The 13,623-nt window shown below is 44.9% G+C and overlaps 1 protein-coding gene across 1 annotated transcript in view; it reads right to left on the bottom strand.

Moving 5' to 3' along the window:
- EPCAM (epithelial cell adhesion molecule) overlaps positions 1-13,479 on the bottom strand; it is a 19,009-nt gene extending 5,530 nt beyond the window's left edge. Inside the window, exons 1-7 of the mRNA XM_008071871.2 lie at positions 13,381-13,479; positions 9,212-9,319; positions 8,090-8,330; positions 5,555-5,620; positions 4,004-4,067; positions 2,461-2,562; positions 1,166-1,369 (exon numbers count right to left, since the gene is read on the bottom strand). Coding sequence (XP_008070062.2) covers positions 1,166-1,369; positions 2,461-2,562; positions 4,004-4,067; positions 5,555-5,620; positions 8,090-8,330; positions 9,212-9,319; positions 13,381-13,456 — 861 coding nt within the window. The 5' untranslated portion in view covers positions 13,457-13,479. The remainder of the gene's footprint in view (positions 1-1,165; positions 1,370-2,460; positions 2,563-4,003; positions 4,068-5,554; positions 5,621-8,089; positions 8,331-9,211; positions 9,320-13,380) is intronic.
- Between the last annotated feature and the right edge of the window lie 144 nt (positions 13,480-13,623).

The following is a 13,623-nucleotide window of genomic DNA, read 5'->3' as shown; positions in this document are numbered from 1 at the left end:
TATTAATCATAAGCTTAGAGCTAATGCAAATTCTTTTATATGAGACTGCAGAGTACAGCTAACCAAATGTGTGACAACAAAATTTTTTTTTGTTGAAAACCCACTAGACTGATTTCCTTCAGGGAAACAAAACCTCCAAAACGGGTTATGAGGGAAGAGGGGATATGAAACATTTCCTAGTTGAGGTTTAAGAACACAGATTCTGTCTAAATCTTTCAGGATTGCTTTGACAGGTCAAGGAATAGAAAAGGCTAGGCCTCAATGTAATGTGGCTTTGGACAACAAAGAAGCAAAGAGAACACACAGCTAAATATGAGTGATATCAAAGACAGGTAAAAGCACCCGGTTACAAGAAATGTCACTAAGAGGTTTGTTTTTCCTTAATACCTTGAAATTAGAAATGTGCGACAAAGCAGAAAAGATCAATTACTACTTCAACTCCAATTAACTGGCACCAAAACAAGCCAGACTACAGAGTTCAAGGATTCCTGCCTCAAAGTCAGTCCTATCACCATGGTCACTGACCAAGAGGTGCCACAATTATTCTTTTTTTTTTTTGAGTTGGAGTCTCACTCTGTCGCCCAGACTGGAGTGTAGTGGCCGCTCCCGGCCACCGTAGCCTCGACCTGCTGGGCTCCAGCGATCCTTCCGCCTCAGCCTTCCAAGTAGCTGGAACTACAGGCGCGCGCTACCACGCCCGGCTTGTTTTTGATTTATTGTAGAGATGAGGTCTCGCCAGGTTGCCTAGGCGGGTCTCGAACCCGTGGGCTCAGGCAATCCACTCACCTCAGCCTCCCAAAGGCACGGGATTACAGCCTGAACCATCGAGCCTGGCTGAGAAGTATTTTTTTAAATGATGATTTTGTTTCATTACTATGTTTTGAAACGTAGTTGTAGCTTTTTTTTTTTTAGATGAGAAAATATAGTTTATTTAGGAAGTAAATTAGAGAGAAAGAGGAGATTCACCTCCCCAAGGTAGAGGCGGGGCCAAAGCCAGGAAACATGGCCTGGCCATGGCTCAAAGAGCACACGGGCACACCATGGCTTAGCAAGGCAATGGTGGCAATGGCTACAGTGGCCTGGCAATGGCAGGTTGTAGCTTTTTATTACTACCTCTTTTGAGAGAATACACTCCTAAGTGAAACATTATTTGTTTTATACTCACCAGCACAACAATTCCAGCAATAATTGCTATTGTCACAACCACAATGACAGCGATAACACCAGCTTTTAGACCTTGCATTGAAAATTCAGGTGCTTTTTCATCAACATAGTAAATTAAAGTTTGACCAGGATCCAGGTCCAGCTGTTCCCCATTTACTGTCAGATCCATTCTCTTAGAAGAGAGGAACAAGGATTCACCTTTAACCTGTAGTGAAACAGAGAAGAGCCATGGAAAATCAACCAGACAAAAATATCAACACAAGGCCAACATGTTTAATCTAGTCGTCCTTCTCTCCCCAAATCCCTACCCAGATTATTCTGAAGCAAACCTCAGATTTCGTCACAAGATACCTCACTATATTAAAGTGTAAACAAAATATTTCAATCACACCAGTTACATAGCATATAATACATAATTTATATAAATGATAATAGGGGAAGATAGATGCGCAAACTAAGTCACTATGAAGGAGATAATAAAAATTATAAGGCTGGGCACGGTGGCTCATGCCTATAATCCCAGCACTTTGGGAGGCGAGAGGATTGCCTGAGCCCAGAAGTTTGAGACCAGCTTGGACAACTTGGCGAGATCTCATCTCTACAATAAATTTAAAATTTTAAATATTGGCCAGGCGTGGTGGCACACACCCATAGTTCCAGCTACTTGGAAAGCTGAGGTGGAAGGATCACCTGAGCCCAGCAGGTCGAGGCTGCAGTGGCCATGAGAGCGTGTCACTGCCTGGGCGACAGAGCAAGACTCTGACTCAAAAACAAAAAGAATTGTAAGAAAGAGAGGATATATTCCAGGGAAAGCAATTTGATGAGGCATAAATACATATACAAAGAAAACAAGTACATGTGAGTGACAGGAAGGTCAAAATTAATTGTGACAAAACCATTCTGCCACTCAAAGTGCTGGGATTACAGGTGTGAGTCGTCGTGGCTGGCTTTTTTTTGGTTTTTGGGGGTTTTTTGAGATGGAGTCTCACTGTATTGCCTAGGTTGGAGGGCAGTGGCAGGCTCATGGCCACCGCAGCCACAACTGCTGGGCTCCGGCAATCCTTCTGCCTCACCCTTCCAAATACCTGGAACTACAGGCATGAACCACCATGCCCAGCTAATTTTTTGATTTATTGTAGAGGTGAGGTCTCGCCAAGTTGCCCAGGCTGGTCTCTTAGAGATATGGCTGATCACTAATAAGAGAAAAAGGTGGTAACAGATCTTGAATCCATTGAGGCACGACAGCCAACATGACATTCCCAAATACAGGAATGAGATAAGGAAGATTATACTCACATCTTTTTCAAAATAATAAGCCACGTCTGCTATGTCCACATCATTCTGATTTTTCTGAGAAGAATTTTGCATCAGATCAATAATGATAACATTATTCTCATACTGGGGGGAAAATGGAAAGATACAAATTAATATCCATATCATCAGAATCATATGAAAATATTATTCCATAATCAGAATATCCAGTGTTTGATTTTCTGTAATCTACATGTGTCACTGTGCCCTTTCCATTAATGGGTAACTAAGCTTATCACTAATTGAAAAATCTCTGGGACATCTCTAAATCTGTTAAAGAAAAACAAGACAGCCATGTAGCCTAACAATTACAATGCACACTTTTTTCCCCAAGATAATTATCTTGTCTTGAAAAGCTTTTAAAACAAGATACCAAAGTACCTTATTTGAATCAGAACTAGTTTAAAACTAAAATACTAAAGAAATGCTATCTGAAATACAGTATGCATTTACCATGTTCTATTTTTAGATAGTAAAAAAGTATATTCCTTCTAAATAGTCTTGCATAAAATGACATCGATTTTAATTCAGAATATTCTTTTCGAGTCAGAACGTCACTCTGGGCCAGGCTTGGTGACTCAGCCTGTAATCCCAGCACTTTGGGAGGCTGAGGCGAGTGGATTGCCTGAGCCCGCAGCTTCCAGACCAGCCTGGGTAACATGGTCAGACCTCGTCTCTACAATAAATCAAAAAATTAGCTGGCATGGTGGTGTGTGCCTATAGTTCCATCTACTTGGAAGGCTGAGATGAAAGGATTGCCTGAGCCCAGCAGGTCGAGGTTGTGGTAGCCATGAGCGCCCACTGCACTCCAGACTGGGCAAGAGTGAGACTCTGACTCAAAAAACAAAACAAAACAAAACAAAAAACAGTTGTTAAGGAAGGACTAACTGGGTAAGGGCTAGTTCCTTAGACCAGATGAGATGGGAGCCAGGTAGGTAACATTCTAAAGTAATTATGTCCTTAAGGCAATCTTAGGGAGAGGTTCTCCAGGGTAAGAAGACCAGAATGTTTTAGGGATATTAATAAATACATTTTCTAGCCGGGCTCGGTGGCTCAGCCTGTAATCCTGCGCCTTTGGGAGGCTGAGGTGAGTAGATTGCCTGAGCTCACGGGTTCGAGACCCTCCTGGGCAACTTGGCGAGACCTCATCTCTATAACAGATCAAAAATTAGCCGGGCATGGTAGCATGTAGTTCCAGCTACTTGGAAGGCTGAGGCGGAAGGATCGCCAGAGCCCAGCAGGTCGAGACTGCGGTGGCTGGGAGCAGCCACTGCACTCCAGTCTGGGCGACAGAGTGAGACTTCAACTCAAAAAAAATAAATAAAATAAATAAATAAATTTTCTTTAGGGAAAAATGGGGTTTCAAAAGAAAACAATTAATAGGATATTTACATTAAGTACCCAGGACTACAAACTGTTACTCAAATGCATTAAAACACTACTAAAATCATGTGGTTGTCCTTTATACCCAAACCATACTGTCCCACCAATTTTCTGCTAAAGCTGATTTATTTTTAAAAAAACATACCAGAATATTTGCTATATATTTTGAATCCAGTTGATAACGATTTGTGATCACGTTCCGAAGTGCACTGTAAATAGTTTAAAAATCTGCTTTAAAAAAAAGTTTGTACCATTCAACAGTAACACTACTCTTTAACTAAGCAGATAGCTCAAGATCTAAAATTGTCATTAACTAAAGTTGAAATTTTCATGCCATTTTTCAACTATCACAATAATAACTGATTCAGGCTTCATCCACTGATATTAAAATGCCTAAGTGCCAGTTTAATTAGAAACAGTATTATACTGTACCCAAATTATCTGCCACAGATTATTTATTAATTTTTTTAAATGGTAACTTTACAGTGAAAAAACCGGGTTTAAACAAAGTTAACGAAATCAGTAAGTGTTGGGAAGGACATGAAATCGCTTAAGTTGTAAAAATGCATTACATAGGCAAGGCACGGTTGCTCAAGCCTGCAATCCCAGCATTATGGGAGGCAGAGGCGAAAGGATTGCGTGAGTCCAGGGTTCGAGACCAGCCTGGGCAACTTGGTGAGACCTCATCTCCACAATAAACAAAAGAATTAACCAGGCATGGTGGCGCGCGTCTGTGGTTCTGGCTACTTGGAAGGCTGAAGCAGAAGGATCACCTGAGCCCAGGAGGTCAAAGCTGCAATGGCTATGAGCGTGCCACTGCACTCCGGCCTGGGTGACAGTGAGACTCCAACTCAAAAAAAAAAGATTGAAGAACTAGTTGGCTCGGTGGCTCAGCCTGTAATCTCGCACCTTTGGGAGACTGAGGTGAGTGGATTTCCTGAGCCCGCGGGTTCCTGATCGGCCTGGGCAACTTGGTGAGACCTCATCTCTACAATAAATCAAAAAATTAGCCGGGCATGGTAGCGCGTGCCTGTACTTCCAGCTACTTGGAAGGCTGAGGTGGAAGGATCACCGGAGCCCAGCAGGTCGAGGCTGTGGTGGCCAGGAGCGGCCACTGCACTCCAATCTGAGTGACAGAGTGAGACTCCCACTCAAAAAAAAAAAAAGAATCATGACAACTAACTGTGATTCATGATCTTGCATTAGGTCCTAGATCAAAGGGGAAAAAACTGCTACAAAGGATTATATTGGGAAAACTGGCCCAATATTGTAGACTGTCAAATTTCCTAATTTTGATCATTATATAGGTGGTTTATATAAGAAGATGCTTTTTATTCTTAGGAAAAGATACACTACTTTGGGGTAAAGAAACATGACATCTACAACTTGCTCTCAGGTGTTTCCGGAAAAACATTTATACATGTATAGATAGACAGATACACAGTACACACATGTGCATTCACACATCCACATATATAAAAAGCAATTATGGCAAAAAGTTGGTGAATCTGAAGGATACTGCAGGAAACTTTGTTATTATTCTGGCAACTCTGTTTCAAATAACTTTATTTTTTCAGAAATATGAAAAAGCATGTAGGTTTGATTTTTCTAATCACGTAGAATGAAAGATTTCAGCACCGAATGAAAGATTTCAGCACCAATTGTACAAGAATATGATGCATTTCATTGAACTTACATCTGCAAACCCTGAAGATCATAAGGTTTTTCTCTTGCTTTGTGTTTTAGTTCAATGATGATCCAACTATAAGGAAAAAAAAAACAGTTGACTGTAACTCAGTGTTTTATACTATTTCCCTAATAAGCTTGATACTAAAATTCTCAAGTAGAATGTTATAGTAAAGTGAACAGAAAAAGGACTTATCCAGTGCAGATGTCCATCATTGCTTCCCTCACACGTTCCTCATTAAAGAGCCCACTCAGGAGGAAACATCTTACTATTGACCCTCTGTTCTCTGGCAACAGCATGTAAGGTCACGTGAAGTCAAGGCTGTGTTGGATCAAAAAGACAAAACTGGCCAGGCGTGGTGGTTCACACCTGTAATCCCAGCACTTTGTGAGGTCGAGGCAAGAGGATTGCTTAAGCCCAGGTGTCTGAGACCAGCCTGGGCAACATAGCAAGACATCATCTCCACAAAACAATCAAAATATGAGTCAGGGGTGGTGGCGCATGTCTATAGTCCCAGCTACTCAGGAAGCTGAGATGGAAGGATCGCCTGAGCCCAGGGTGTCGAATCTGCAGTAAGTGATGATCATGCCACTATACTCCAGCATAGGCAACAGAGTGAGACTTCGTCTCAGAAAATAAAAGAAACAAACTCATGATGAGGCTCCAGAAGACTGAAATGAAGAGAATGGATGAAATGGAGAGAACTGACATCTTTCCAATGTCTAGTTCCTTCCAATTAGATCTTTTTTCCTTAAGCTAGCTTCGGTAAATTTCTGTTCCTTTTCCTTATATAATCTCTAAAACAAGCATATCTCAATTTTAAAACACAATAAATGAGCAAATAAATAAATAGCTTAAATTACTCACATACATTAAACACCATTCCAACATTAAAATACTGAACAGTGCCAGGTACAGTTGCTCATGCCTGTAATCCCAACACTTTGATCCCAACACTTTGAGAGCCTGAGGTGAGAGGATTGCTTGAACCCAGGAGTTTGAGCCCAGCCTGGGCAACTTGACAAGACCTTGTCTACAAAAATTTAAAAATTTGTCAGACAGGGTGGTGTGTGCCTATAGTTTCAGTTTCAGCTACCTGGAAGACAGGAAAGATTGCCTAAACTCACCAAATTAAGGCTGCAGGAGCCATGATCTTGCCATTGCACTCCAGCCTGGATGACAGAGTGAGACTTTGACTCAAAAAAATAAATAAAATAAAATACTGAACAATGTCAAGTGAAAATACAAAAGAAAAATTATGGCTGGGCGTTTTGGCTCACGCCTATAATTCCAGCACTTTGGGAGGCCGAGGCAAGAGGACTGCCTGAGCCCAGGCATTCGAGACCAGCCTGGGCAACTTGGCGAGACCTCATCTCTACAATAAAGAAAAAAAGAAAAAAATTGTGTATTTATTCTTATGTGTTCAAACTTCAGTCACCTTCATTTGATGTACTTCGCTGTACTGACAAATGACAATATGATGTGTTTCAAATTACTTCATTTGATACTATTCATTTCTGCTTTCATCACCAACTATTACGTACACTTATCAAGATGCATTTCTTTTTTTTTTCCTGAATCAGTCTCACTCTGCTGCCCAGGCTGGAGTGCAGTAGCACACTCACGACCACCACAGCCTGACCTCCTGGGTTCAAGCGATCCTTCGTCTCAGCCTTCCAATTAGCTGGAACTACCAGTGCTTGCTACCTCACCCAGGTTAATTTTGGATTTATTATAGAGACGAGATCTCGCCAAGTTGGCCAGGCTGGTCTTGAACCTGTGGGCTAAGGCAATCCTCTCACCTCCACCTCCCAAAGTGCTGGGATTACAGGCGTGAGCCACTACTCCCGTCCTAAGACACTTTTTCCGTTGCTCAAAATAGTTTTTGAAATCGTCAATTTTGATGCCTTTTGCCGTTTTTGTGTCAGAGTGCAGTGGCATGCTCACATCTACTGCAGCCTCAACCTTTTGGGCTCAGGCTATCCTTCCATCTCAGCATCCCTAGTAGCTGAGACTACAGGTGTAGGCCACCACACCCAGCCTTCTGTTGTTTTTTGTTTCACCTCTTCCACATTGACAAAATGTTCCCTTTGAGGACGTGTTTTATCTGAGGAAACAAAAAAAGTCGCTCAGGGTGAGATCAGGTGAACAGAAGGGCTGGGACATGGAGGTCAGGGTATTTTTGGTCAAAAACTGAACACTCAGTGAGGCATGGGCAGGTGTGTTGTCATGGTAGAGAACCAGTTACCGGTTTGCCACAACTCAGGAAGATTCTTCCACAATGCAGCCACTCACAACAACACAAGTAGGTACACTGATGCCGATGTGTTCCTGGAACACTTATCTAGCAGGGAAAGCCTGTACTACAAGGGGCCGGGTCTCCAAAAGATAATTCTGTTTTTTGAGGGGGAGGATGGTCCCCCTCATATATCCTTTCCTATCTTTTGAGTTCTAAACCGTGGACTCGTATTCCATATTCAAAAACAAAGTTCCTTCAATGAATCTGAAAAGCATGAAACTAAGGATGACAGGCAGCCTACTCACTAGGTCCTCACTCGTTCGGAGCAGCTTATCTCAGTGTCCTTGTCGGTTCTTCTGATGCCAGCTGTGTTCACACACCAGCATGTGGCGGTACCATTGCACTGCTTCGCTTTAAAGAGCCCCTTCTCATCGCAGTCGGGGTCATAAAGCCCGTCGTTATTCTGGAGCGCCCCTTCAGGCCTCGGTCTTCTCCCCTCTTTTGAGTGATTCATTTCTGCTTTCATCACCAGACATTTGGCAGTCACTGAAAAGAAAGCTTAATGTCAAACTGGAAAATCACCGTTTCATCCTTACAGGGAAAACAATTGTTTAAAATTTATTTGTAATTTTTATTTGAGAAGGAGTCTTGCTATATTGTCCAGGTTGGAATACAGTGGCATGATCATGGCTCACTGCAGTCTTGAACTCCTAGGCTTAAGCGACCCTCACTGCCTCAGCCTCCTGAGTAGCTAGGGCTACTGGCACACACCACCATGCTCAGCTATTTTTTTTTTTTTTTTTTGGTAGATACAGGGTCTCAACATGTTGCCAAGGTTGGTCTTGAGTTCCTGGGCTCAAGCAATTCTCCCGCCTCAGCATCCCAAAGCACTGAGATACAGGTGTGAGCCACGACACACAGCCAAGTTTTTAGATTTAACTCTAAATTCCTAGGACCAAAGATTATTTCACACTTACTTCTTTTTTTTTTTTTCAGTTGGAGTCTCACTCTGTCACCCAGGCTGGAAGGCGGTGGCACGTTCGAAGCCACCACAGCCTCAAAGTGCTAGGCTCATGTGATCCTTCTGCATCAACCTTCCATATAGCTGAAACCACAGGCACGTGCTACCATATCTGACTAACTTTTTTGATTTGTTGTAGAGATGAGGTCTTGCCAAGTTGCCCAGGCTGCTCTGGGTTCAGAGCAATCCTCTGGCCTCAACCTCCCAAAATGTTGGGATTACAGGCTTGAGCTGCCACGCCCAGCCCCACACTTACCTTCTGGAGAAGCTTCAGATGTGAGATAATTTCGACAAAATTACATGATTCAGATTTGAGGCATTAAACTCTTTCCAACTCAAGGCATATCAAGTAAAGTATCAATTAAGCCAAAATAAAGGGTAAAGGCAATTAGGATTTTTTACTCACATTTGGAGCAAGCAATGGTATTTTGAGCACCAGCTGAAGTACACTGGCATTCACCAATTTCATTCTCAAAGCAGTTTGTGCCCAGCTTGTAGTTTTCACAGACACATTCTAAAAAATAAAAAATACATATATCCATTTTAAAATGTGCATTCAACTATTCTGATGTCACAGCTAAATTATGTTCCAATAATAACGTCCAAGTTATAGAGACATAAAGCCTAAACATTTTACTTTTTAGCTCTAATTTGAGTGCCCCTAAGCATATCATACTTGTTAAATAGTCTGTATACATTCTATAGACAGAAAGCCTTCTAACCTGCACTCATTCCTATTTCAACATTTTTGTTGTTGAGTTGGGGGTCTCACTCTGTCGCCCAGGCTGGAGTGTAGTGGCATGATCTTGACTCACAGAAGACACGACCTCCTGGGCTCAGGCCTCAGCCAAGTAGCTGGGACTACCAGCACACACCACCACGCCCAAATAATTGTTTAATTTTTTTTGTAGAGACCAGGTTTCTACAGGCTGGTCTCAAACTCCTAGGCTCAAGCCATCCTTCCACCTCAGCCTCCCAAAGTGCTAGGATTATAGGAGTAAGCTACCAAGAGCCCAATCTGTTTTGATTTTTTTTTTTGGTCAAGATCTCACTGTTGTCCAGGTTGGAATGCAGTGGCACTATCAAGGCTCACTGTAACCTCGAACTCCTGTGCTCAAGCGATCCTCCCCCACTTAACCTTCCGAGTAGCTGGGACTACAGACATACACCACCACTCCCGACTTATTTATTTATTTTAGAGGCAAGATCTCCCAGCTAGCTAGCTAGCTTGCTTATTTATTTGTTTGTTTGTTTATTTATTTATTATAGAGGCAAGACTTCACTATGTTGTCCAGGACAGCCTCAAAAATCCTAGGTTCAAGTGATCCTCCTTCCTCAGCCTTCCAAAGTGCTGAGATTATAGGCATGAGCCACCACACCCAGTAGTTTCAATTTTTTATTTATTTATTTTTTTGAGTTGGAGTCTCACTCTGTCGCCCAGACTGGAGTGCAGTGGCCGCTCCCGGCCACCGCAGCCTCGACCTGCTGGGCTCCGGCGATCCTTCCGCCTCAGCCTTCTGAGTAGCCGGAATTACAGGCACACGCTACCACACCCGGCTAATTTTTTGATTTTTGTAGAGGTGAGGTCTCACCTGCCCAGACGGGTCTCGAACCTGCGGGCTCAGGCAATCCACTCACCTCAGCCTCCCAAAGGCGCGGGATTATAGGCTGAGCCACCAAGCCCGGCTGGTTTCAATTTTTTAAAACAAAAATAAGGTATCCAAATATCATATACAACTTTGCCTTTGTGATCCCAGTCTCTGCTCTGTCCCTCCTCCTGTCCTGCTAGGTACATCCCTGCCTGTCAGTCACTGCCTGTTTAAAAAAAAAAAAAAAAAAATCAACAATCCCAGTTTTAGGATCTATGACTCTCCACCTTCTCTCACTCTCCTATCCCATTTTCTCAAATAAGAGATTCTTGCTTTGTGGCTTAACAGGAACATATTCAGCCTTTAAACCATTCTATATCTTGGAAAAATTCCACCTTCTTTTTTTATTTTTTGATTTGGAGTCTCACTCTGTTGCCCAGGCTGGAGTGCAGTGGCGAACTCACAGCCACCAGTCTCAACCTGCTACGCTCAGGCGATCCTTCCACCTCAGCCTTCCAAGTAGCTGGAACTACAGGCATGCGTACCACGCCTGTCTAATTTTTTGACTTATTGTAGAGACAAGGTCTCACCAAGTTGCCCAAGCTGGTCTCGAACCTCTGGACTCAGGTAATCCTCTCGCCTCAACCTCCCAAAGTGCTGGGATTACAGGCTTGAGCCAATGCACCCAGCAACAACTGAACTTGGAGGAGGCATCTGTTTGTGAGTTTCCTAAGCAAATCCTAGCACCTGATTTGGAAAGTGATATTAAGCAGCCCATTCTGGGTGTTGATGTCAGTTTAATACTTTTATCCTTGACTACCTCAAAAGTTCATTTTAACTACAAATTGGCAAGCCCATCCAATTCCTCTTAATTGCCTAGTTAAGAAAGCACAATCATTAAAAACAAAACTAGCACGACAAACCAAAAAGTTCTTCCACTAATCCTTCATATCCCAAGTACCCTAAATTGACCTTAATTTTTCCCTACTTAAGTTATAATCAATATGAACCACCTAGAATCTGTCCAACACTAACTCAATATTGGGGTCACAAAAAAAGAAAGTGTTAACTCTTCAAAGAGTTAAAAATCTTAAGCAGCACTAAACTGCACTTGCTCAAAACATATTTTTCTTTTATTTTCTTTTTTTTGAGTAGGAATCTCACTCTGGTCCAGACTGGAGTGCAGTGGCACACTCATGGCTACAGCAGCCTCAACCTGCTAGGCTCAAGTGATCCTTCCACCTCAGTCTTCCAAGTAGCTGGAACCACAGGCAGCACCACCATGCCCAGCTAATTTTTTGATTTATTGTAGAGATAAAGTCTCACTAAATTGGCCGGGCTGGTCTCGAGCCCCTGGTCCCAGGTAATCCCCTTGCCTCCACCTCCCCAAGTGGTGGAATTACAGGCATGAGCCACCACGCCCAGCTCAATACATATTTTTCATCCCTAAGGATATCAGGTACAGACTTTCTGAGCTTATGCCCACAGCAGATATTACCGCTTTAAAGCAATTTAAGAGCAAGTATTTAGTTCTAGCTCGAAGCTAGAAAAAAAGAGTTGAGGCCAGGCGTGATGGCTCATGCCTGTAATCTCTGCACTTTGGGAGGCCAAAGCATGAGAACTGCTTGAGCCCAGGAGTTTGAGACCAGCCTGGGCAACACATTAAGACCGTCTCTCTACAAAAACTCAAAAACATTAGCGGAAGATGGTGGTATGCACCTGCAGTCCCAGCTACTCCTGAGGCTGAGGTAGAAGGATCCTTTGAGTCCAGGAGGTGGAGACCACTGAACTCTAGCCAGGGCAACAGAATGAGACCTCAACTCAAAAAAATGAAAAAGAAGAGAGAGAGAGATGAATAAACTGCATTATTTGGGGAGTGTAATTTAAAGTATTTCCCGAGGCTTTGGCCAATTGTCACTTCACTTCTAGTCCCCATTTTACAAACAAATCAAGAGATGGCAGCCAAGCTGTTTATTCCATAGCAGGAAAAACTGGAATCAAACTCCATGTCCAACATGTAGATAATGGTGCAGCCTTCCACTCTCCAGATACAGTTCTGTCACCATTTAAATCTTGGGGTTTTTTTAAACTAAAGGAAATGAAAAACTCTAAAAGTTATAGTAGGAAATCAACAGATGAAACTATATGTTTACGTTTAGGGCAACGTTTAGAGCACTGTCTAAATGAAAAAAATACACCCAATTATTAATAAGGGGATTCTGGAATTGCAGGAATTATAGGGTTTTTGCTCTTTACGGATATCGTTTTCTCTGCTTTCCCTACAATAAACTTGGCATTACTCACGATCCTTAGAAATGGGAAAACACCCACACGCCCTGGAGTCAAGGCCCGTCTCTCCCGCGCAGGTGCGTAGCGGCCCTGGCGGCCTCCCCGCAGCCACCTGTCCCCGCCCGAGGCTCACATCCGGGGCCCGCCGTAGGTGTCACGGCTGGAGCGGACTGGCTGGTGGCTGTCCCAGAGACTCCGCCACCCACCCAGTTTGTCTGGGGACCCGTGTGCGACCCGGCTGGAGGAAGGGGTGCGCGCGGGCACGAGGCCCTGGCTCGGTGGCCGCAGGAGCCCCGGCCGTGGCCACTCCGTTCCCCGCCAGCCGCTCGCCCCGCCCTGGGCCATTTCCCTAGAGAGGCGCGCAGGGCTGCGAAGTGGGGCAGCTCCCTCCCGCCGGTGCGAGTGAGCGTCTTTCCGCCGCCTCCTCCGAGCCCCGGGCCGGGCCGGGGCACCGCCCGCACCGTCGGGGCTCCGTGCGCGAAAGCGTGGCCTGGGGGTCCCCTCCCCACGATCCCGGTCCCGGCTCTGGGCGGGAAAGCGCGCGGCCTGGCGGCCCCCCTCCCCACGATCCCCGTCCGGACTCCGAGCGGGAAAGCGCGGCCTGGCGGTCCCCTCCCCACGATCCCCGTCCCGGACGCCGCGGGCTGCCACCCCCGCCCGGTCCCCCTCCGCAACTGCGCTCAAGTCGGCGCCTCACCTTTCTGAGCGGCGACCAAAGTCGCCGTCGCCACCGCGAGCAGGAGCCCGAGCGCGGGGCCCTGGGGGAGCGCCATGCTGCGCGCGCGGGGCGGGGGGGCGCGGGCCAGAGGGGAACTCGCGCGAGGGCGGGCGCGGGGCGCCGGGGCCTGGGGCGCGCGAGTCCGCGTCGGGCGGGGGCGACCGCAGACCGGTGGTCTCCGACCACGGCTCCGGGTGCGACCTCGCCGGGGGTCTGCGCGTT

This window comes from Carlito syrichta, unplaced genomic scaffold (genome assembly GCF_000164805.1).
Source record: "Carlito syrichta isolate Samal-C Ts95f unplaced genomic scaffold, Tarsius_syrichta-2.0.1 Scaffold314771, whole genome shotgun sequence".
Classification (NCBI taxonomy): Eukaryota; Metazoa; Chordata; class Mammalia; order Primates; family Tarsiidae; genus Carlito; species Carlito syrichta.
This window is presented reverse-complemented; position numbering and strand designations above follow the sequence as displayed.